We start from the raw sequence: 25,850 nt of genomic DNA on the forward strand, positions 1-25,850 counted from the left end.
AGTGATCCCGCAAGTACGGAAACAGGCAGGAGGAGACTTGAAGAAGGACATCGTTTGTTAATTTAATAGAGTTGTAGCTCCAAGGCATTGCTCACAGGCAAGGCTCGTGGTCCTGAAAGGAAGCCACAGGTTCGACCGAGCGCTTTCAAAGGCTCGCGTGCGTTCTGCCTTGCTCTGCCGGCATAACCCATAAATGAATGAATCCTGCTCAAGCCCCTTGCACGGCAGAAACAGCCAAAAGGAGAGGTCAGAGCAAGCGTAGGCAGAGGGATGGAGGGAGAGAGGGAAGGAACGCAAAAACACAGCCCAAGAAGTGCTCAACGGGAACATGCAGCTCTCAGCTTTAAAAGCTGGCAGGGGTCATTTAAGGGTTATTTCTAACCCTTGCAGAAACTCTTTCCCAGTCTGTCCAGAGCAGTACTGCTTACAGAAGAAGAAACGACACTAGCAGTGACAGGAGAGAAGATAAATTCTTAATCAGAAAGTTTATAGCTTGATTTGCAGATCAGCATTTTTTTGCCCCACTTACTCCACCGTTTGAACCAGTTCGGATCAGGCCCATGACAGGAGTAATTTCCGCCCCCCCCCCCCCCAAACTGAATTCCCAGGTGTTTAAGTGAACAACACTGTCCAAACTCTTTCGTCCACAGTTCAAGGGCCTGGCACTGAGCACGAAGCCATGAAATCATTAACAAGTACTTTTAGGATTGCTTAATCTGAGGAATTTGAATCCCATCTGCTAGAGAGGGGAAAATCCATCGTTTCGGTGAGCACAAAGAGGGGGTTCTCAAAAAGCCCTGAGGTTTATTGGAGAGCGAGGCACTTGAGCACCTAGCCCTCTGCCAGCATCTGAGACAACACAGCAGAGAGAGGAGCAATGGTGAGGTGGGTCCTGGACTCCTCCGGGAAACGATGCTAAAGCCAGCTAAGCAGGAGGAGGAAAAGACATGATGGCAATATGGAAAGAAACACGGATGCATTTAGACAGGATCCTCAGCAGTGAAGACTGGAAAAACTGTTCCAGGTCATCAGCTGAACAAGCAGAGGGAGTCAAGGAGCCTGAGATTAAGAGGGTCAACTGGGAATTTTCTCTCTCTAAAATTCTAGATTATGCAAGTTTCTATCACGACAAATCCCTGGCAGCACGTGACAGTTTTCGTTTTGCTCCTCCGGCAGGGAATTTGGTATGCATTCGTATGAACCACCTCTCAGAAGAGAGTAGGGTGAGATGGAGAGAAGAGCCTGACCTACGGTCAGCAAATTTAGGGAGTTTAACCAACAACAGGAGGAAAGACCCCGAAAGCAGAGATCCCATCTCTCTGTTATCCTTCAGGGCTGGAGGACTTCTCTCCGCACCACCACAATAACTGACATCCCAATATGCCTACGGTTAGAAATGAGGGACATTTGCCAGCCCTCTTGGATCATAACACACACTGGGCACATTGCTCCTGACCTGAACTGAGCACTCGGGCTACAAACTTCCCCAGCAGAGTATCGAGGCCTCCGTGATCCTTCCACCTTGTCCTGTGCCCTAGACTCTGCAATGAAGACAAGTGCTAAGTCGTAGGCACACAGCTCATGGTCTGAAGTCCTCGGGCTGCAGGACACTAAAAGAAGATGACTATAACAATGCACTAATAAGTGTGGAAAACAGAAAATTTGAGAACACACAGATTTCTTCCGTACCTACATAAATGTTAATAGACCCCAGAACAGAGGCAGATACAAGACGAGCTAAGATCCAACGCACCTTGTTTAGCCAGTTGTTTGACAGGGTACAAATGTTTTCACTGACAAATGCAAACAGCATGCAAATCTACAAACTACACGTGCTGCTGCTTAGCCACATCGCATGATAGTATAGGCAAGGCTGTTTAAACACTGCTTTGAGCAGCCTGAGCCAAAGCAAATGTTATAAAACCATGATTAGATTTTAGCCACAGAAGACCTGGTTTGAGATTTACAAAAGAAAAGAAAAACCGACCTGCTTCATTTTCCATCAGGCCTGGCATTTACAAATTTCGCTTTGATCTTCCAGTTTGTGGCACAGCAGTTGTAATATGATGTACAGCTACAGGAGAACGAGACATCAAAATGCTCCCAACAGGTTAAGACCAAAAGTCTCTTTCTAATCTTGTCTTCATTCACCCTTCCTTCTTGGGGAGGGAAAGGAAAAAAAAGAAAAAAAAGAAAAAAGAGCACTGGCAGAAGTCTTTTTCCTGCATAACACAGAGCTTCTTGGCCATGACTAAGCTTCCAGACCCGAGTTTGCTTGACAAAGTTCACTGCCACCCCGGTTCTCATCTTGCTCCAGGCGTGAACAGCACAACGGTTTTTGCTTGGGGAAGAGCCAGAAGCGAAGAAGAGCGATGCCTTGTGCTCACGCTGAGTCGCTGCGGGAGCCCTGGTCAACATTCCTCTCTCCGTCTTTCTCCTTAGAAACTTCTCCATGCGTTATTGCTCATAAAGGGATCAATGAAGCAGCTCTCTCTGCCCTATTTGCTTGCAAAGTTCGTTTCAGGATTATTCTGTGAAAAGGAAATCGTTCGCAGTGTAGCCATGAACTCATTTGCTTGGGTGCCCTCCGGCACTACAGTGGACATCTTACCCGTATGAGGCATAAGCCAGAAGGGAAAGGCGGCCAGAGTTCGGGGAATAAACTGTTTATTGAAAGCTAGATCAGCGCAACAGAGGCGGAAAGTAAGAGCTAAATTGCTTGTTACCACAGCAGAGAGCCTGAAATTAAGAGCTACCTGCATGTGTCTATGGAGACGGATCCCTTCTGAATTACGTACCTAAGTCAAAAGTTTTATTAAATTCTAATCTGCATATGTCTTGTATTCCCCAGATAAAGCTCTTCACAAGTTCTTCTCAGTGCTTCCAACTGTACACTGAAAAGCAGAGAGGATTTTTGGTTGTCAAGAATTCTCTTATCGCCAATCCAATCAAGCACTACATTTTATTTAAGTCTACAGAAAATAAAAGTAACTTTGGGACGGTGGGGCGGGGGGGTGAGAATAGGTATCCCTCGCATTGCCTCAGAAGAAACTACTTCTCCATTTAGTGAGGGCACAAACTAGAGGAGAACAAGTTAAAGTGCTTACACAGTTCAAGCAACAGACCAGCAGAAAATTTCTATAAAGAAAAAAGGGTCTCCTACCTCTAGCAGACAGGCATTATAACTTGTGCATTAATTACAGCTCATTTTTGGAGGCCTCTATTCCCCTCTCCCAACACACGGGCTCTTCTGAAGACTGGATTTAGAAGTAAAGGCCCAGCGTGCAAATAGGCTAATGGATTCTAATGGCTGACCCTGATGCAACACCATTTAATCACAGAAGCACTTTACTTTCCTAGCTGTGTTCAGGAGGAAAAAAAAACAAACAAAAAATAACACATTCATATTTAGACCGTCTCATCCAAACACCTCTTATTTCAGTTTTCAAATTACATTATTCCTGTTATTCTCATTGTAGTCAGATTTCCTCATGCTTTCATCTTAGCACACTCTTTTCTCTCCTTGAATTAAAAAAAAAATCCACTTAGCTCTCCACATTTACCAGATCACTTCCTTCTCACTGAATTCTTTAAATAATTTTCTAACTAAATAATTGCTTTACTTGCATCACCTCCACTTTTGTTTTAAAGTACCTAGAACTCAACCGATGCTACAAGAACCAGGAACCTGCACAAAAGAAGCAAATTAGATGCTATAATCTAAAATTGTATCTGCTTTTTAAAGGTTTTTTGTTTTTTTTTTTTTGTCCTCAGTTCCCAGATGTCCCCAGGTCTCCACATTCCCAATGCTAATACTCTGCCGGACACTCCCGCCTCATGCTGTTTCTTCCAGTTGCAGCCCGTTTCCCTCTCCTTGTTCCCATTTCTTCCCTTTTACTCTTTCCTCTGCACACTCCAGTCTTTTGTGGAAACTTTTCTCCCCGAGCGTGCGCTGGAGACCGAACAGGACAGTAGGGTCACCAGCCTCGCCACATCGCGTGGACAGAACTAGCAAGTCCAATTCCCTCTCCAGTGTCTTCTTCCAATTTAGCCCCCTGGGGCCAGTCTTGTCCTCTCCCCTCCTTTCTCTTCTCCCGTTGCTTAGTTAGGAAGGCAGGTAAAGCTTCTTCCCCAGGGTTTCTCCTTGCCCAGTACCACGCGGTCCATTTTCCCCTTTCCCTGCTGTTCCCAGTACAAGAGGCCTGCTTCTAATCTCATGATTATGGGAAGCAAATAATAAATGCTGGCACCCCACCAGTCCCATCCATTTCACTAACAGGTTAATATCAGTATGTATACTCTACCACCAACGTATATACTCCACCTGGTCTTACTCATCACATTTAATTCTTGGGCTCTTTTCCTGTCCCTTTGCATCTGCATCCCGCTCATTTCTCTCCGATCCTTCCCTGGAGTTCCTCTTCAGCTGCAGTGCTCAGCGCTCAGCTGCCTCTCTTCCTCTCTGCCCCACACCTCCGCTCACCCGCACTACCCACCTTTCTCCCTCTCTTCAGTCTGCAGAGACGTCCAACACAGCATCTCTGCTCGCGTTCCCCATCATCCGCCAGCTTCCGTTCCTTCACTTGGTCCAGGCTCTTGACAGAAACCCCACGAAGATTTAGAAGGCAACAGGTCTCTTAACATGGTTAGGGAAAGTATGAAGCAACGCACGCACGGTAAGTTAGTCTGTAGATCTTTTGGAAAAGTGTCATTTCTCTTAAGGAGCAACAAAGCAGTGGGGCCAAGCCTCACGGCACAACACCAGGGCTCGGACTTCAACTGGTCTAGCCAGGGGTCCGTGGTGAACATCTGCAGAAGAGAAAGGTGGAAGGCCACAGTTCCTCTCCCCAAGCCCCCCAAAATACCACACCTGTTCTTCAAGATAAAGGAAGGAACAACAAAAAAAAAGGGGGGGGGAAGCCCCAAAGAGTTGCTGTTGTCAAGTTATTTTAAATAAAAACCAGATTAAATTGCCAGCCCTCCAATCCATCCTTTGACTCCTTACAATTGCAGTATAAGCAGGATTATTGTATAGTCAGTGATTTCTGTACGCACCAATTTTCCTAGGGCACTTCATGTTCTCTTGCTAGAGTTGTCCATCTATTACATCATCTAACGAACCCAGGCACAACACTATGACAGCATTTTCTAGACAGTTTACCATACAAGTGTTAAAAAGAAGCAGCTGCTGAGTAAAGTCTTTTACTCTGACAGTTTTCAGACAGGTTGTTACTGAATGCACTGCAGTAGAGTGCAACAGCTCCGTAAGTCGACATTAAATCTAGCACGAAGCATTGCAAGAAATATTTAAATCACATTTTATTTTTCCAAATTCAAAAATAACAATTAGCTTTATTTAACATGTTACACATCTCACAGATTTAAAATATCATGCTCTATTTAAATATCTGAGTGACAACACTATACAAATAAAATGTTACACAAAATATATTTAAGAAAATGTTTTGGTCTTTAATCTGAACAATAAATAGACAGGCACTTCTACATATACAAAGGAAGCAATCACTATTTAGAATAACTCTTATAAGCAAGATGTGGAAATACAGAAAAAAAATCTGAGTTTTGAGAACGTTTAACTCTACATGAGGCATCATGCAACTTCAAAGTTTGTTTCAAAACTCGAAACTTCTAGGATCTGCACAATTCTAGATTTGCTACCACTTTATAGGAGAGATCCAAACCGTGCTCTCAGAAGCAGTGTGCAATGTCAGTTATTTGCATCAAATCAAGCTACCTGATCGCTTTTAGTGCCAAAACAGAAAACAAGGACTGACCAGAGTAGCTTTCGCCTAAATAACACGAGTAACAAGTCAGCTTTTTCCTCACATAACCTTTGAAAAAAAGCAGACAAAACTGTACCCACTGCCCAGCCCAAAACAAAAATCTGTTCTTCCTTCCCCTTATATGTTCAGCTCTTATCTCTTATGGGGTGGTTGAAACAGTATTATACTTTTTTCTTTTCCTGGTGCAAAAAAGCATCACCCAAAAAAGGGTAAATCTTTTGGACACAGGCACACTTTGCACAAAAGATCACATGTAAAGGAGAAAATACTGTTCAGGGTTGCAAAAAGACCAAAACCCATAAATTAAAGAAAAAAATCAATAGTTAAAGTCACTTTTGAGTGTTTCATACTTTAAGTAATACTACATTACCCCAATTTGTGAATTTTCAGTTGACAGTGGTATTTCACTCACCCCCACGCAAACATCACTCAAGGAAAAATTATCTTCCACCATCACAATTAAAGAAAGATGCACTGTAGTAGGCAATTCCTGCTTCCAATATAGCTAACCAATCAATGACCACTAGTTACATCTTTGAATTTTTTTTTTTTTAATTAATTTAGGCAAATATTGAAACATAATGACCACTAGAACAGTGGAAAAAAATCAGGACCAAGTCTTCATGCCATCCCCTCAAATTTTAGTATTATTCTCACTTTCAGAAGTACTGGAAAAACTTTCCAGAGAAAACCTGAAAACTATTAAATGGAGCTTCAATGGTTCACCACGTCAGACCCAAACTTGGAAAGTTATTTGTACTTAAAACACTTACGCACGTTACTTTAACAATTTAAGTGTGGATCTTGCAAGTGCGTCCAGATCTTTATCATTTCTTGAGGTTTTCTACTATGTACTAACATTAAGTTTGTGTAGGAACATATGTTATTTCTGTATTTCTCTTCGATATCAAATGTTTTGAAGCCTTTGTGTTTTTCCGGAGCAAGCCCAAGCTTCTGAAGGCACATTCCAGTATAAACATCATCAATAGGATAAAGGAGTACCTGGTCAGACGCATTATTCAGTCTTAATGCCAGATCACCAGAGTACAGAAACCCACCACCTCCTGCATATGGAGGGTATGAACCTTCATAAACACTTTCTGGGATATAGTACTTCAATTTTTTTTCTCTGTGAGGTCCAGCATCTTTGATCACATCACCTATAAATAAGTCTTTGGCTTTGTCCTTTGATAAGCTCTTCAAGTAATCCAGGATCTGATGGGTATTCACAAAAACATCATCATCACCCTTAAAAATAAACTGGACATCTGCACAGCTGCTGCTGACCCATTTAAGAAACAGCACCTCTTTCAGAGTTAAATTGAAGAAAGTGTCTCTGTAGTTCCAGAGGAGAATGTCTTGGTGGGTTTGACTCTCAAATTTTATCATGTCTGAAAGATCAGGAAAATTATCCTCTGGTGGGGTCTGTCCAAGTAAGAAGACCCTTTTGACTGTTACATCCCCCGACTGTATTTCTTTGCCCCAGGATTCCCTAATTGCTTGCCTTCTATCAAAATGTGGTGTAAGCGACTTAATAGCCAGCAGCAGAAAAGGTTTATGTTTGCACTTGTTTGGCTGATCCATTAATAATGAATAATTTCTACATCTCAGATAAAGCAGAAAATCTTTAAATCTTTCTGGCAAGTTTGCAAAGTCACTAACCTCCGAAGTTACCCACGGGTCAGGCTCACAAGAACTGAAAACACTAGAGTTAGAAACTAAGTTCTCTTCCACAGTCATATTGGAAAGCAAGGTCAAAATAGGGTTGTAGAGCAGTTCAAGCTTCTGTTGCTGTTTATTCCAATAAGCTTTGTGGGGAGTATATTTTCTCCAGAATTTGCTGCGTGGTATAATAACACGTCCTTTTGCATTCTTCTCTTGGCTGTCACTTTTTGAAACTTCCACAATCACATAAATAAAAATGTTTACCATCATCAGAATTCCCAGCAGCTTTAATCTTCTGCGTCCAACACTCATTTCTCATACCTGGAAAGAAGAAAAAAAAAGAGTGAGATTTTTAGACTTCTTCCTGTCAAGTTATTGATTTCATAAAAATGCAAACTACTTTTGGATAAAGATGTACAAGGTAGTAGCATAAAGACAGAGGCTACCTACATCAGAAAAAGTAAAAACTAATCTCTCTCATACATGCACACTTACAGCTTAGTATGGGTAGGGGTTTCATCAGCAAACAAGAGAGCAGTAAGCAGGTAAAATTTCCATTTGCTACTTTGAAATTTTGGGGAGCATTCCACACTGCATCCAAACTAGCAAGTGATTTTTGATCCTCATTTATGTCACTTTAAATATTTGACTGTGTAACAGTTAGAATCTGAGCATTCAGCATGCCAAAAGAGAGGTTAGAGAAACCTTTTTTTTGCGCTAGTAAGGTGAGCTTAAGGATATAGAATGAACTGCTATACAATAAGGGTCACTTATTTCTAAATTAAGTTTCAAGCTTTAGACATGTACTCTTATACCTTCCAACTACAAAACAGGCAGAGCTGAATTTGAGAGCATACAGTTTGCCTCTGTCCATGTCACTTTGCTGTTCCTTGGGAGAGAGGCCGACAAAACCAGCCAGCTGCAACACTCTGGTATTCAGATCTCTGCAGACAGGAGAGAACCTGAATTTTGAGTTTTTCTCCAACTAGAAGAGGAAATGAATGGCAGCAGAATGTGCAATTATTTCTAGGAAAAGAAAAGCAACCAAAATCAAAAGGGAGAAGTTTCCCAGATGTAAGACCAGGAGGAATAAATGGGACTCATTATCGTAGCACAGGTTACTCTGTGACCCATCCCCAGTTCTTACTGAGACAGAAAAGAGATCAAGCCCTCTTTCTTCCACAGGTGGCAGAATGAAGGCTTACAGCACAAGCAGTAACATGAAAACAGTGTTCCTCTAAAGCAGTGCTCAAACTGTCTACTAGACAAGAGGGCTAGAGAATCAGTGTACAAGCCACACAAAGTTTAACAAGCCATTCTAAATCTGGAAGCCAGACTAGCAAAAAAAAGTCAGGACGAGTAAGAAAACTAGTAAGACTACAGTTAAGTCAGATATGGAACTTATTGTCAAAGGAGCTTTCATTCGCCAGAAGTATAAATGATCTTAGGAAGATCGGAAAAGCCTAATGAAGTAAAGATTCATATGGGCTTTTAAACAGAAAAGCCCAGTTGCAAATGCCAGCTCAGAGGTCCCTAAGCCACAGGGCACCATCAGGCAGGAAGGTGTACTTGAGAATATGCTGGGTACCCTTATCTTCACACTTATTTCCAGCCATCCCAGAGGCAAGAGCCTGGGCTAGACAGACCTTTGGTCTGATCTAGTTCAGCTAGTCTTACCTTTACTCCTCAACAACTGAAATACAGAATTTGGTAAGAAAGCAGCATGGAAATAAAGAGTAATCTTTTTTTCCCCTCATTTCACCACTGGCTTCTCATTGAACCCAAAAAGGAAGTATTACTGAGCTAAGAAAACAAAACAAAACACACAAACAAAAAGACACTCAAACAAAGAACTACACAGAGAAAAACCCCTACTCTGCCTTCATGTGGCCTCCTGTAGCATCTATACATTTAGCTCGGTACGTGCTCAGACCGACTCTGCTTTATTTCAAGTCCTGCTCTCCACCAGCTACGAAGCCTGCTGTTGTGAGTTTAAAGTAGTTTTCTTCCATACCTAAAAGACACAACTCTGATTGTTGCCAGTGTCATTGTGAAAGCTAAACAACCGAACTGTTAGAAAGCACTGGCTGGCCACACAGACAGAGTTCAAACAAAACTTTATCTCCCTCTTTCAACTACCACAACAGCTTCCGCTAAAAGCGTAGATAAAGCATTTCCTAAACTTAGACTTGACCAAAGTTTGATGAAAAAATGGACATAGAGAAAGTAGGGAAACAAACTTCTTTTCTCAGAGACCAACAAAGCTAGGTAACAGATTAAGATAACATTTCAAAGAAAGTCTGTTACTCATTATTTATTTGTATTCCCTTTGAAACTTCACTGTGCTATGTGAAAAGACAAAGTATTCAGCAGTTAAAAATGCCTCGCATTATATGCGACCTTAGTTTGGTTCTCATGTATTAAGCTACCCCGCATTTTGTATTATGCTTGTAGTTCAGAGGCACACCAATGTTTACTTACGCTGTCCTCAGATGTTTCTATAGCATTTCTCACCAGAACAACAAATCACCTGCTATTTAACTGAGGATCACAGTACTCCTGGGACAGGGGCGGGAGCCAGTCCCCCTATTAATAGCAAACAGACATAGGATTGCCCAAGCACTCAATCTCAGATGTCTTTCCAGAACTTGATTTTCCAGGATATGTAGCACTATGCAATGCAGCTCATCTGTTCACAGCCCCAGCTACTACTAAGCTATGAGTATTCAACACCTCCGTAAGTCATGTTTGGATGCTTGACCGAGCCTGTTCTGAACCCAATGAGACGCCATTCGCCAAGGTTTTATTTCAATGACCTGACAAAGTCTTTCAAGTCACTAAGTCTTTCAGGTCAGCATTTAAATTCTGTAAGCACAAGATCTTCCTTAATCTTCTGTCATTCCTCATAGCCTTGCAACCCCTGCAGCAGATGGGACAGAGATCCTACAGAGAAAAAGCTCTGTTTACTCTTGGACTTGGTAGAAGGTTTCATCAGCAAATGCCAGCCTGGCAAGATCAAAGTGCTTCCAAGAAATAATACATGGTCAGTGCTACCAGTCCCACATATAATTACTTCAAATATCATTTTCAGTGTACTTTTCTAAAAAGCTCTCCACTATTGCTGATAAAATTAGTATTTCTGAGAAAAAAAATAGGTAGCATTCAGTATCGATACAAATGACTCAGTTTTATAAGACCTGACTGCCCCCATATCTGCCCACAATTGTCTGACATTATACGTTCTATAATTAAAAGCTACCTACATGTATTTTTTTATCAATGATATGAATATTTAACTCTTTAATTAAAAATAACAAATGAAAAACAGCGGTTACCAAGTGAAAAAGGGATAAAACTTAATTTGCAAAGAAAATAGCAACTTTTTCTAAACTACACAAAGATTTGAAATGCTTATTTGTAGTATTAGATTGAGGTTCCCAAACGAGAAGCAATGTATTCAAGTGACAGACTAAAGCAACAGATTTCAGAAAGGCTTTTTCTATGAATAAAAACAATCGTTGATAAGAGGATGCCAATTAGGCAATTTCACATTAATAGAACTGTATTTAGTCACAAAATACAGTAACAGAGTACTCATCAACTTTTTTTTTTTTTTTTTTTTTTTTTTGAGAGCAGCCACAGCCCATGTCTCCAGACAACTCACTTCCCATCTGCTTTGCTGACACCACAGTGACTGACCAAAATGCCAGTGTGGTGGAAATTGTGTGTTCTGGGCAGCTTGCCAAGGAGCAGCATCTCAGAGTACAAGACAGGGCCCATTTCCTACTCACAACTTCGTGGTAGCAATCGGAATCCATCACAACAGCCTTCTCCTATTCCAGTAACAGCCTCTTCTATCAGCACACCCAGCTGCCTCTCCTCTGACAGCTGAGAGCAGAGTATCAGTTAGGGAAGCCCAAAAGAAATTAAATATGACCAATTCACACCTAATTATTGCACACATTTTTACCCAGTTTTGTTGAAGAACTGAGATGACTAGTACAAAACAATATCCTATTTGAAAATCTCCAGCTGCTTTAGGTGTTGTGCAAAGAAAAATCCTAGCATGCATAACTAGCTAGCATAAAATAAAAAAATACAAGAGTAAACACTGTATGCTGGTTAAGTGAATCCCAGTACACACACAACCTCAGAGGAACAAAGGAAAAAAAAAATCTCCAAACAAAAACACAGAGAACAGATGAAATCTTATTCAAACCTCAGCAGGTAAGGTGAAAAAAAGCTACCTACATTTGAGATGATCTAACACACACAACCCTCAAGTTCTCAACTTCTCAGCTACAGCAATCTGAAAATATTTTTAATAATCAGTTCAAATTTGTACAAGTGGTCACATTTCTGCTTACTCATACAACATATGAATTTTGAGCCATGCAGTTATGAAATTGTTGTGCATTAATTTCATTGCATACAAAATCCATCATTTGTTAGAAGTCTTTAGCACACATCCATATGGCTAGAACAAAATGTTAATTAATCTTACTCTGGATAAACCAAGGGTCTGCTAAAAATACAAGATTTGGAAATAGTTATTCGTATAAATAGGGGTGGGTTTGTCTTTTTCAGCTCTGCTCCACTCTCACATTTCACAGCAGGCAAGAACTAAGGTACTGGTAGAAGGAAACACATTTATAGATCCACAAGGGAAGCTCTAGGATCAAGAGATGGATAGAAAAGACAAGGCAGCAGAACATGGGAAGAAACACAGCTTCATTGTGGAACCAGGCAGTAATCAATAAAACTAGAAGAACCACAATAGAGGAAGGGGAAAAAAAAGCAAGCATTACAAAGAAGCCATGAGCCACAAGAGAAGATCCCAAACACCCAGAGAGCCTCGATTTAAGTCCAGGTAACATTAATGCCAAATAGCAAGGAAATGGTATTCACCGACTGTTTTTAAGCAGTATTCTTTTATGCTTTATCTCAAGAATAAGTATATTCCAAAAGCCTGTCAGGATTCTACTTGGCGACCTAGAAGAGTTGGCAGAAAATGAGCATGCTCACTCCATACAGTTCCAGGAATTATGAAAGACAGACTATTTTCTGGGCGCAGGAATTTAGACAAACGGGGAGCCATAACTCCCCCTGACAAAAGACATGATGGCTACACCTGGAGCAGGGCAAGCGGAGAGGCAAAACCAAGAGCAGTATCTCAGCGTACCAGCCCCTAGCTGACGGCACAGGGGATTCATCATTTTGAACTTCTCACAGTGGAGACAGCATCCCTCAGGAGAATTCTGATTAGCCCTGCTACAGCCCTCTGGATTTTCTGTACTGACGTCAAAGTTAGTATGCGAAACACATGGATCACAATGGTTTAACCTCTTTTGTTTGTTTTGAACTGATGCTATTAAGACCCTGCTGTACACAAAAGCAAGTTTAAACCTCCACTGAGTTTTAACTAAAGGGCACAAAAATGCAAGAAGAAAAGAGGCAGATCTTCCAAGAAGTAGCTAAAAAAAAAAAGTATATTTAGAAGTTCAGAAAAAAAAATCTCTCTGGAATAGAGACAGTGAAACACAGTGGATTCAGACAGTGCACTAACTCATTCTCTCTAGCAAGATATCTCAAAAAAAAAAAAAGTTGAAGAGCAGCTACACTTCAGATGAGAGGACTGCTAGGATACATTATCTTAAATGAGTAGCTGTGCTACCAGAAAATCCTTTTAAGCTAGGTTATAATCAAGCAATGTAAGTCAGTTTGTATTTGCTTGCAATCATGCAAGTGATCTCAGTTAAATTAAAAACAGATTTGAAAAATTAAGTAAAAATAGCCTCCTTGTTAATAAGATGTTATTTTCTCTGACTTATCTTTGGCTGCTGTGCATTTCACAACCACTAACCAACTTCTGCTGTTGGCTCTCTGCACTCCTGCTTTCACCTGCAACTCAAAATACATAGGTTTGTCACACAAGAATTCAGGTTCATCTATGACTGAAACAGTTCCAAGCTCATAAGTACTTCAAAAGTCAGAGTTCTCGCTAAATTCAATTTCAAGAAAAAACATGCTGGTTAACTGGTTTGAACAGTTCTTAGTTTGAATCCCTAGCTGTAACTTCCGAATACTCGATTTGTAGCACTCTTGTTGCCCTCAAAATACAGAAAATTTTGCAATTCCACAGAAATTCTGTTTTAACATTCATTCAAGGTGAAAGTAAAAGATGCCTGTATTTATAGTCCAGTGAGTGCAACCCCATACAACCAGTCCAAAGAGAAATTCTGAAGAACTGGAAGTTGCTTCAACATCCAGATTTTGGCAGATGCTGCACATTACCCACAGCTGTGAAGCCAGTTGCTCTTTCCTACAGTTTTATAGCAAGACACTCCTGCATTTCAACCAGAGAAGCTACTATAAACGGTAAAGACTTTCAAGGTAGGATAGGAAGGTGCTCTTCTAGAAATAAGTTCAATCAACATATATGTGCACCCAGATGGATGAAAATCCATTACTTCTAAAGTGCTGTAAAAAAATATAACTTGAACTGCAACACAAGAAAGGTCTCACTCCATGTGACACTTGATCTGGTATCCTACACGAACTCTTTAAAAAACAACTTTTTTTCTTTAAAGATTGATATACTTAAAGATGACAAAATGATCTAATGAACATCCACTATTCAGTCCAGTGGCTATTTAACTGACTTTAAAAAAAAACAAAAAAAAAAAACACACACACCTTTAAAACGCTGTAATGTAATACTTACAAGGCCCATGGTTTCAATCATCAAAACTATGCCTGCAGACTTCTAGCAATAACCTTAACTTTCACTATCAGAAGTTATGGCCAAAAGGAGAGAAGAAATACCTTTCTAAACTTTGACCTACTTTATCAGGCACCAAAGCAAAACTAAGTCATTCCATATGTTTTGAACAGTTCCCTTTTCACTGGTTCCTACAGCTGCTAGTGTATTATAAAGGTGACATTTCACAAAGCCCGTTTTGATTATGTGTTCCCTTTGGTGGATTGAATGCAGCAATCAAGTAATAGCCTCAGACAGCATGTAAGGTGGAAATTAACATCACTGCTGTATTTACTACTTCATAAAATGAAAAATGTTTTTATAAAAACATCTCAAGAGGTTTATTACATGATGTATAGATCTGAAGAATGCAAGAAGATGTAACTTCTAAAGTATGCTTGATAAAACCTCAAATGCAAGCATGACATAAAATGGATGGCATTTTCTTTAAATACAACTCTAGAATTGTATCTCACAGCCCAGTTTTGTGAAGTACAGAGGGCTTACAGAAAAGTTACACCTAACTACAGAACAGGCGAATATTCTTCTCCATACATGCTGAAAATAACCATCATCTGGCAACGTGCAAACACATACAAAATGGCTTCATTACCTCACATATAAAGTGCCAATTGTTTCCTTTTGCATTAAGGATGACTACTGGGTTTAATCAATATCTAAAATGGGTTTGGCTCTCCCTAGTTTCATGTTATTGTAGTCTCTTATCTATAGAACAGGCTAAAAATACTCCAGGCAGGTGCTTATAAAAAATATATATCTATATACACACACACAATTACTAAAGAAGAAAGGCACAAAGATGATAAAATAATCCTGTGCCCCACATTAGTTACAATTCTTAAGGGAAAGAACAAAGCAAGACTCCACTCGCAACCTCTCAGACCTAATCCAAGTCATAGCCACAACCAAGCACAGAGAACATGTTCCAACAAGGTTCTTCTGCAGCATAAACCAGATTTGACTGTGCTCCATCACCAGGTCACACCAAGACTCCAAACCATATTCACCGAGATTCAGTCATCATTAGCTAAGAACACCATCCTACAAGCTTGTCAGTAGACAACCACATTATCATTTGAAGCTGACTCCTCTAGCTGCAATGCAGACAGACCCTGCAGGTATCTCAAGGGATCTATGAGCAATACAAATATTTAAATTTCTCAGCCTACTACTTCCTAATGTCAGCAGGTTTATTCTCTTCAGAGTCTTGCTTCTCAAAGCAATCAGATAATGCACAGTGTTTAAAGGCATTGCTCGGAGCAGTTATGTTAAGACAAAACTTGAAAAGTTAACTTGTCAGAAGCTGCTACAGAAAGGTGGGGAAATCCCTGCTACATTATGTTTGTAAATGTATAATGAGAAACCAAAACTCCCTACGCCTTCATAATACCAGTGAAAAGGAAGAATGCTAGGTCTCCTACTTGTATGCTGGCCTGAGACTACTGATGTCAGCTTCTGACTGCTGTAGTAAGACTGATTATTTCATCCACTGACTGTTAAAAGGTAAGGCGTTTTCTGAATATCAGGACCCCGAAATTCAATGGAGTAAGTTTTATTATTACTACTTCTGTCACTGTTTTGACTAGTTCCAGCTGCTTCTCTCATTCTAGTTCTCAAAGCAGGAAAGAGAAGTTAACAGAGAGTCAGCTTTTCAGATATGCATTTGAAAGAGCAGCTATGAAACGGGTGTTTTGTTAACTTCATATTGCTACTTAGAAAAGTTTCAGCAACATCCACAAAGTTTACATCAAGATACTTCACAAAATAATTCACGACTACAATGAAAACATATTTTTAACTTCATTAAAAACAATTTCTGCAAAATTCCCTCCAAGATGATAATTATGGATGGAAGAGATATCACAAAACTTCCATTGCCTCACACTCAATGCTTCCAATCCTGAACCAAATCGGTTAAGTCACAAAACCTTCAACTGTGAATTAATCTAGTTTGCCTGCTTCTTTAAAATTAAAATAAGCATAACAAAAAAAATCAGATCACCCCAACTCTGTTTATATTTGAGCCTCTCAAAGGGTCCATATTTAATTAAGATATTTAAATACCTTGCACCTAGCGAATTCAATGCAATTTAGGCCTAAATATTTTTCTTACATGTTAAAATCAAATCCTTGGATCTACTGAGAGAATAATCAGTTCATATTTGAATTGTTTTGAATGTTTCTAAAGAAGTTCAAGGTACACACATGAGAAACCTTGCGGTTCTGCTAAAATATTTTCTGTAAACTCAGTCCCAGGTTTAGTCTATATGCCATTTTTTCTATTGGTATAAATTACTTTTCTCCATGAATATTTTTATACAACAGTAAAAGAGCAGCAGAACTCCACGTGTACACCTCACTTGCTTATGGCAATTTAAACCACTGGAGCATCCCCATAAATTGATAAGTCGTACTAGTATTACAATTCTAATCTACTATACTCACATCCATGCTATAAATCTGTGAGGGTATAGTACCACTAACTGCACATCCAAAACAACACAACACATCCAAATTCCCTTTTCTAAGAATAAAAATGGTTTTCTTTAGAATTGAAATTTTATACCAGTAACCTAGCATAAGGTCTCAACTTGCTATAAAACCTAATACTATAGTTATACTACCATAAGCCTTCTAATACTGAGGTTTTAAAGCAACCTGTTTTTCCTGATCCAATGCATAGGTCACCTGTCATTCTAAGGTCAGTTCAGGCTTTAGAGTATATGACATTGTGACATGCTTGCTAAGATTAACTTAAAGTTGTCAGCTTCTGATATACAAACTCCTGTTTTCAAGTACCTTTGAGAAGGCTTCAGTTTAAACGAATAGTAAGTTTAAGAATCAAGAGAAGAGATTTAACCAAATGAAAGCAGAGAAATATTTCTTCCAAGAAAGTCAGTTGCCATGCATAACATCAGCTACAGGTGGGGTACAGTTCCATGGCATTTTAAACTAATTTCAGTCATGGCTGATGCGTTCTTGTAATTTATTCCTTCCCCCACAAACTGCAGAGTCCCATCCCTCCCTTGTACCAATCTGACTGTGCCAAATCAATTCAGAAAGCTAAAGAGGCAGAAAAAGAATCCTAACAATAAAGCAGCAAGTAGTTTTCGGCCTGCTCAGGTCACCAGATTTGCTTGCCACAGTGCTTGCTGCACAAACACCAGTACCAGTGCAAGAGAAGGAAGACTCACGTGGCCAAGACCACAGCACAGCCCATTTTAAGTCAACTTAAGCTTTCATTTTTACTGATTTTGTTTCCACTTTCAATCCATCCACAGAGGAACCAGAAGTAGGGTCACACAAGCACCAGTCCACCAGCAGCAGTTTGCCTTTAGGCTACCTTAACCATAACAACACACATCCTGAGGTACAAATTCCTCGACACTTTGTAATGAAATCAGCTGGTTAGCTACTGAACTAGCACGGCCCACCTATTTCTACCAGTCATAGTATGCTCTGCTATTTCTCAGGGGGGTTATTTCAACTTGAATATTTTCTTCCCGTAACTAGAAAGCTATAGAAATGGATGACGAACTACTTTCTTCCCAGCAGCTTAGCATGAGGATCAATGCTAGTTGTGGCAGTACAGAATGAAGAAGGGGTAGTGCATTGGAGGCTTGACTGTTGTTTTCAAAGGACTTCCAAAGAAAGAGAGTCTGCTAAACAGACCACTGTCTTGGTTCTTACTTTAATGCTGTATTTGGAAGGAAAAAAAAAAAAAATTAGTATGTTTTTGCAAGAGGCAAATAAGCATAATTTCCACAGTATAACAAGCAAGATAATACATCTTCCCAGCTTTATCTCAAAACCAGCTATTAATATTGGCTTAACCATATTCAAACCACCTTTACATCTGCATAGGCAGCATCCACTATTTACAGTCAGCTAACAGAACCGTCCTTTAAGCACTGTACACTTCAAGTCATGAAAGTGTTCCTCCTACTTTGTTTTCTTGGTCATGCTGGCTGTCGGACATCAGCCACATGATTAAAAATTATGTTTCACAAGCAAGGATACTGTAACTTGGTATGTCTGATGAGGTTATTGCGCCCAGCTGACCATTCTGCTTTTGGTTTAGAAGTGAACGGACAGTTTTCTATTTGACTTCCATAACTTTCTGCATTTGCAGCCAGTGACCAGGTGATAGGATAAACAGCTGCAATGATAACCTCAGCCATTTCATGCAATGCTTTCCTGCCTGCGAAAGAACTATGGCTGTTACTCAAAAGTCAATTCAAACCAAATTAGGAATGCAACTTTTCAGGTCAGTATTTCTGGACATCCTTCTCCATTTACAGTACTGAATTTAAAATGCATTTAAGGAAGCAACACCTACTTTTAAAAATGCAAATATATGAGCAGACTTTCACCTTTAACTGGTTTTGGTTTCAAGCATGACTAACAATACAAAAAAACGGTTTTGTCATTTTGACTAGTTCATTTAAAGTTGAGAAAAATCAGTAGACTTCTGCAGTAGGTATATTCATTTTCCTCCTTCAGTTTAGTAAAACATGAGACAGCCTATGAAGTTTAAGGAAAGTGGAACATATTTTCCAACAGTTTTAGGCAGCTATAGATGCATATAAGTACCCAGAGGATTTTGCAAAAGAGCTGTAAGCAGGTTAGGCAGCTAACTCCCATTATGTTAATGGCAGATAAGCACCTAACCTGATTAGAGACTGCTAAATTCCAGCAGGAATTTCCTTTGGTATTGGGTACCTGTGTATCAATATAAAGTATCCACTAAGTCTCGGAGTGGAGTAATCAATTTTAAGCTGTTCTACATGCCTTTTAATTTAATTCTTATTTCTATTCAAATGCAGACCGACAGTTTGCAGTAAGAAGTTCTCCACTTCCAAGACAGTTCTTCGATTGCATTGCCATTTTCTAACATTCAAATATCTGATAAAAAAAATATCATTCTTCAAATAAGAGGAAAAGGCACCAAATTCAGGGCACAGCCCTGACATACAGCAGCAATGTTCTTTAGACTGGATTGAGAAATCCCACTCTTTCCCAGCCCATGAGTCCCCATATTTGCATAGCTCTCTGTATTACGTTACGCGCAACCCAGAAGACAAGCAAACAAAAAGGTTATTTCTCAACCCAATCAGTTCCCTAATTCGGTTCACAACACAGCTGCACAAACAGCTATGCCAGCACCACAGACCGGGGGGAGGGGGGCGGGCAGGGCGGACAGGAGCACCGCGTTAGCCACCGTGCCTCAAGCGCCCCCCAGCAAGCTCGGAGGACGCGCTCGCGCACGCGGCGCAGCGGGTCTGCCGGCTCCCTCCCGCAGGAAGGGCAAAGCGTGCTCGCCCTGCCCGGCCCCCGGCCCCCGGCGCAGGTCGCATCCCGCCGCCAGGTCAGCGAGCGGAACCAGCCCGCGGAAGGCCGCGATCAGCACAAAAGGCGGTGCAGCCCCGAAGGCAGGCGGCTGGGGCGGGAAGCTGAGCAGACCCCCCCCCCCACCCCCTTTGGCGGGGCTCGCATCTTTTTAATACCACACTCCTAATGCAGATTTTGCACAAATTACGCATATCCTCTGGTGGTTCGTAAACCATCAAGAGCTAATCTTTTAGAGAAAAAGAGTAAAATTAGTCATCTACCTGAAATCAAGACTTTTCGCTTACTTGATTTAAATAACTGACTTAAGTGACTTAGTCAATCCACCCTGTGAGTAACGTCTCTGTGAACTTGACACAAAAGTCACTGAATTTCAGAAGCTTTTTTTTCCCCCCCCAAAGATGTACAAAACTATTTCAAAGTACAACGTTTTTCAGCTCTTAATATTATATTTTTCTAAAACAACAAAAAGCTTTCTTAATCAACTGCTGATGAAATTGTTTCGTCAATTCTCCCTTTAAAAATCTCAGCACCACACCCGTCACACACTGGGATTCTTTTCCTTATTTAAATGCTAATTGCTTCTCATGAGACATCAATTCAATCACGCTTTTGCACAGTTCATCACAAAACGTTTTAATGATCCAGTGTTTCCACTGCATTATACATGACCTGGAGACTTGTGGAGGTTTACCTACTCACCTTTTGAATCCTAAAAGGCCCATCCCTCCCTCTGTAAAGTCAGTGAAAAAGATGCAAGAGAAAGGAAAGCTCAATACTGAGATTCCTGTCAGTTCCTGCCATGTAAAAAGCCAGGTGCGTTCAGGTAGCAATGCATCACTAAGATATTTATTCTCCAACTTTCAGTTAGTGACTTGTTCATTTTGTATAAAAATGATGGGTGGAGCCGTTATTCTATCTCCATCTTTTCATGGGGTTTTTTGTTTGTCTTTAAGCAAAGAAGGATTGCATAACGCAACTGTTAAATAGTGGCAGACAGAGATAAAAACATCTAAATATATACCAATGAGGTCAGAACATGGCATAACAGGCAGATTAAATTAGTAATTTTTTTGTTAGCTGCACTCACAGACAGATTCTTCTCTAAATTTGTATCAAGCATTTGTCTGAAAATAGCCTAGAATGCATTTTACACAGCAGAAGCATCGAATACTTATCCAGTGATTTCTTATACACAAAACTGCAATGACCACATTTTCTTCCCAAAATGATTGTGAACACTTCGATTAAAAATGGTATTTTACAAAGAATCATTAGGGATTAAAATTCAGTATATCAGAAAAGATTATAAAAGTTTAAATTTGAAAAGCAAATGGTTAGACACTTGCTTCAAAATAAGTTACGTACTTTTACTGTATCGTAACAGAAAAATATGCACATACATATAATAAAAATACCCCAAATCTACAATCAATAAAGGATACAAAGATGGTTTTAAGCTTTTGGAAGGCTATCAATTCTAATGGTCTTCCAGAAACATTAACATGAAAAAACAGACATGTTAAAAGGCTCAATGTTTTAATAAAATACGTCTTCCTTTACATTTCACGCCTCCTACAAAAATACACTGATCAAACTAAATAAAACATTATTAAAACTTCGTTGCCACAATGGTTTAAGAGTATAAGATAGACAACAGCAGGGGGGGGAGGGCAGGGGGGCAGTTCTTGGCAAGTCCGAGAATCCTACAGTTTTCAAGAAGCTTTAAGTGTACTGACAAACCTACAAGAAACCAACAAGGCTCTACTATTTAGTGCTTAAATGCTTTGATTGTAAAACATAAGTCGAGAGAGTATAATAGCATAATAATTGAATTCATACAACATGAGACAGCTGAATCCAGTAAAATATAAATCTAGAACATTGTCCCTTGATATATTTCTGACAGAACTGCTCACTTTGTTAAAACCCCAAGCTTGACAGCATACAGAACAATGTCCACGAAGTAACTTATGTGAAGTTGCACAAGTTGTCTGAAGATTTTACAAAATAATGACATTATTTGTCAAAAATGAAATCATTTCCTGAAAAAAGAACAAGTTACTAAAAATGCTGGCTGAGCATCTTAGTTGATACTGTTCTATCTTTTCTTCTCCTTTACCTAATCTGAAGCAAGTACACAGCATGGCTATATAAATTTCACTCAAGTATACATGTTAATGGCAACTATCACTGCTACTTGGCTGTTGTGATAACGACAATATTGGCTGTGGTATGAGACACATGACCACATTGTGTGTTTCAACACCATGAGCACTGATGCAGACTGCCTTATCACCACCATTTGTTCTCCGTCAAATGGTTTTAGCATAAACAACAGTAAAAATCACCATCAGAACTAGTCCCACTACAAAAATAGCTGCACCAGGTGGCAGTAAAAGGATGAACTACTACGAAGGGTCCAGGCACTGCCAAGGCGCAACGAAGAATCCTCTAAGTCATACTCCTCTGAAAGACTCCCTTCTTCCAGGATTTTGATGGGGAAGCAAGAAAGAAGATGAAGACCCAAGTCCTGCAGTTTCCCATGCTCAGCCTTAACTCTTTCATGCAGAAAATTATTTTATATTCTATGCTGTCAAATATATGGACTTTATCCACTTTTCATCTTTCATCAAAACCTTTCTGAACAAGCATCTGAACAAGCACTACTTTTTCTACTGATTTACACTGATTTCCTCAGCAACACCTTCATTACTGAGAAGTATTTAAGAATTCAGAAGGAACTGACAAGTAATAATAATTATTTTTCTGACCAACACTGACATTCTGTTCATTAGGAATAATTTTCTCAGAAAATGAGCAAGCTGTACCTATTACTAGATAAGGCATCGGGGGGGGGGGCTAGATAGCTCTCCTAGTGATCTAATGCATGACCTTCAACAAGTCACTTCAGCAGTGTTACCTGCTGCTGTACCTCATTTTCCTCATTTCTATTTATAGTGCATATCAAAAACAAAAATCCAAGCAAAACCAGTTTACAGATGACAAAATTACTTAAAACAAGTTCCAATTTTTAATTGCTTTATGCAGTGTTTATAGCTTCCTCATAACAAATTGTGTAACAGTATTGCAACACTTCTTGTATAGAAGAGGTACAGATATAAAGTCACACATTTAAAGAAAGCAACAAAAACAGGGTTTCCTTTAAGCCAAAGGACTTTGATCCCAACCCTTAACGTTATATTTTGAAGTACAAGACAAGTGTTCTTTATTTCAGTTCGCCTCCACTACAATATTGTTGCTTAGAACGCGTCTTTTCGAATTGCTCCTGGCCCCGGAAGAACTATTAAAAATATATATATCTGCTGAACTGGAAAAGTTCCTTCTCCGTTTTGTTTACTCCAGGCATTTGGTAGTAATCCGGACCCGATTCCTCCAGTGGTTTCAACAGGCTTTAGATTGGGTCACTAAGGTGTCCATGTAGTTTTTCCTCACTAGTTAATTCGACAGCTAGTCACATGAACAGAGCAGGAGCTGTATTTCTCACTGAAGTGAGTGTTATCTACCCTCCCCCCCACGCACACTCTGCATGAAAATCTGACGCACAATCAGGACTGCAAGATGACACGAACGGAAAAACACATGAAACTCTTTTAATCAACTTTCAAGGAGAACTAAAATCCGAGCCTGTCCCTATTTAAGGCAGGGAAGGCATAATTAACCAGAAACGTCCTCAAAGGAGGACTCTATAATCATGTTTCCTCAACAATCCTCAGATTATATATTTAGAATGTATTTTATGTATATGGCTTTACACATCCAGATTAAGTCCTTCTGTGCCCAAACCCGCTCTTTTGTCTTCAGATTAAAAAAAAAAAAAAAAAGCAAGTAAACTCTTGATCTACATAGTTAAACTAAACATCAGTGTTTAATAATCAACTTCAACAGCCCTGAGTTTTTCTGGGAGGTTAGACTAAAGGGTTACTCAAGCAACTTTCACCATAAATTTTTGCAGAATGACTAATGAATTGTGAGCTACAGCTTGGCCACAATCAAAGCGAGTAACCTGAAGTCCCCTCCTGACAGGGTACAGTATGTCTCAGGAAGTTGTAAAGGGCTAAAAAAGCATCGTTTTTATGAAGGAACAGAAATACTGCGGCTAGTTTTCCTTAAAGAAAAACAGCATTTTCGATATCCAGCCGAGCTTATCCAAGTCGGCGCTGTAAAAGCCCCCAGGCTTCCTCAGCGCCGCGGTGCAACGGCAGAGCCCCAGCGCTGATTAGATGCTCCCTAATGAAGCTATCGGGTGACGGACCGCAGCGGGCTAATGAGGGGACCCCGAGGGGGGCCGTGCCCGTGCCCTCGCCCTCTCCCTCTCCTCCAGCCGAGGCGGGACTGCAGCGGCAGCACCCAGCACTGCAGCAGCCTCCCGCCTCCTCGGCAGAAGCTCACGCTCTCAGCGCCTCCTCCTCCCTCCACGTTAAGAAAAAAAAATAATAATAATAATAATAATAAGGAAAGGCGACGGCAAACGTACGGCTCTTGAAGTTTCCTCCATGCCAACGGACCTCGCGTCCCCCCGTCCTCACTCGGCTCGTAGCAACATGTGCGGCCGCCGGTGCTCGTGTGCGCCAGGGGACGGGCCGGCCCCCGCATGCTTTAACCCCACCCTTCGCCACCTCCCCCACCGCGCACACAAAAAAAAAGAAAAAAAGAGAAAAAAAAACTTAAAAAAAATAATAAGTATACAGCGCTCCACCTGTCCGCCCCCCACCGCCAGCTCCTAGCTGTCCGTACACAACCGAGCTGCGAGGAAGAGACCTCCCGCAGGGGAGAACAAGGGGAGGCAGCAGCTGAGCAGAAAATCACGGGGTTTTGGTGGTTTTTTTCTTTTTCCCCCTCGCCTCGGCACCCCAGGCAGCGCCGCTCCGCCGGGCGGCGGCCGGCGACGCCGAGCCTCTCCCGCCCTCACCTTGCCAGTCGCCGCCGGGCTCGTTCCTGCCGCCGCCAAAGCCAAATCCACCATGTCCGGCCGCCGAGTGCCCGTCCGCGGCGGTTGTGGTGGCGGGGAGGGGGGGGTCCCCCGCCCCGGCCGGCTTACAACGGCCCCAACGGCCCGCGGGGCTCCATCCCGCTGCGGCGGGCGGCGGCTCCGCACCTGAGGGCGATGCCGAGGGCTGCGCTGGGCTGGGCTCGCCCCGTCCCGTCCCGCCGCCGCCTGCCCTCACCGGCCCGGCCCGGCCCTCCCCTCCCTGCCCGCCTCTGCTCAGGGCGAGCCGCGCCGCGCCCGGGGAGGGGGCGCGAGGCGGCGGCGGCGCCGTTGGACGCGGCGGGAAGCGCCTCACTTGTTGCCCGGTGGCCCGGCCGCGCGCGCGCGCGCGCGCCCCCGCCCGTTCGCCCGCCTTCCCGCGCGCGCCGCGCGCGCCCCCGCCGCCAGCGCGTGCGCGCGCCCCGCCCCCACCCTCTCCCCCCGCCGGCCAGGCGCCGCCGCGGCAACGAGCGCGAACCCCTAGTGCCTCCGACCACGCGCCGCGGGGCGGCGGGGCGGGGGAAGGGCGGCCGGCCGCCAACCGTGGCGCGCCTGCCCGCCGAAGCCCCGCCTCCTGCCGCCCGGCGGCGCCGCGGATTGGGCGGGGCGGGCGGCGCGCGTGGGAGCAGGCGGGGGAGGGGGCTCCCCACCACCACGCACCACCCCCAACCGCCGTCTCCATCGTCTCCTTGGTTGCCGGGCCGCAGTGGCCCACGAACAGCGGGCGGGCGGGCGGGCGGGCGGAAGGGGTTGGGGCTTCACCGCCGCCTCGCCGCCCCCTTTGCCGAGCACGGCACGGCCCCCGCCACCTCCCCGAGGCCTCTCGGCCCGCGGGCACCTGCCCTGCGGCACCGCCGCCCCCTGCCCTGCCTCCCCGGCCGCGCCGCCGCGCCGCCGCCGTCCCGGGCCCGCCCGCAGCCCCGCGTCCCAGCCGCCATGATCCCCCTCGACGCCTCAGCCTTTTTCTGTGGAAAAAACCCACCCGAGCAGAGGAAAGCGGTGCCGCCGCCGGGTGCCTGAGGGCTCCCAGCACTCACTACATACAAAACCATCAGGTCCCTGAAAAATGCCGCTCCACACCACATTCTCCAGTATGTTTCTCCTGTTGAAACAAGAAGGTTTAAAGCAGCTGGCTTTAAGTAATAGTCCGGGAAGCTTTTGCTGTTGATTTCAATGGGAAGAACAGGGCTGTTTTAACTTACCAGCACCCCCCTTGGTTGGGAAGTTTCTGAGAGTTTCAGATTTGGGAAATTTGCCCCCC

The 25,850-nt window shown here is 42.3% G+C and overlaps 1 protein-coding gene across 3 annotated transcripts; it reads right to left on the reverse strand.

Annotated features, from left to right (window-relative positions):
* Window positions 1-5,355: 5,355 nt before the first annotated feature.
* B3GNT2 (UDP-GlcNAc:betaGal beta-1,3-N-acetylglucosaminyltransferase 2) lies at window positions 5,356-24,798 on the reverse strand. Of its 3 annotated transcripts, none has more exons than XM_067292811.1 (2): window positions 24,533-24,798; window positions 5,356-7,790 (listed from the first exon to the last, which is right to left on the reverse strand). In XM_067292811.1, exon 2 carries the CDS (start codon window positions 7,779-7,781, stop codon window positions 6,588-6,590), a length of 1,194 nt encoding a protein of 397 aa, XP_067148912.1. In that variant the 5' UTR covers window positions 7,782-7,790; window positions 24,533-24,798; the 3' UTR covers window positions 5,356-6,587. The 3 variants fall into 3 exon arrangements, with proteins under 3 accessions (XP_067148912.1, XP_013816968.2, XP_013816963.2); XM_013961514.2 differs by lacking the exon at window positions 24,533-24,798 and adding an exon at window positions 24,098-24,142; XM_013961509.2 differs by lacking the exon at window positions 24,533-24,798 and adding an exon at window positions 8,285-8,378.
* Window positions 24,799-25,850: the final 1,052 nt, after the last annotated feature.

Source organism: Apteryx mantelli, chromosome 3 (genome assembly GCF_036417845.1).
Source record: "Apteryx mantelli isolate bAptMan1 chromosome 3, bAptMan1.hap1, whole genome shotgun sequence".
NCBI lineage: Eukaryota > Metazoa > Chordata > Aves > Apterygiformes > Apterygidae > Apteryx > Apteryx mantelli.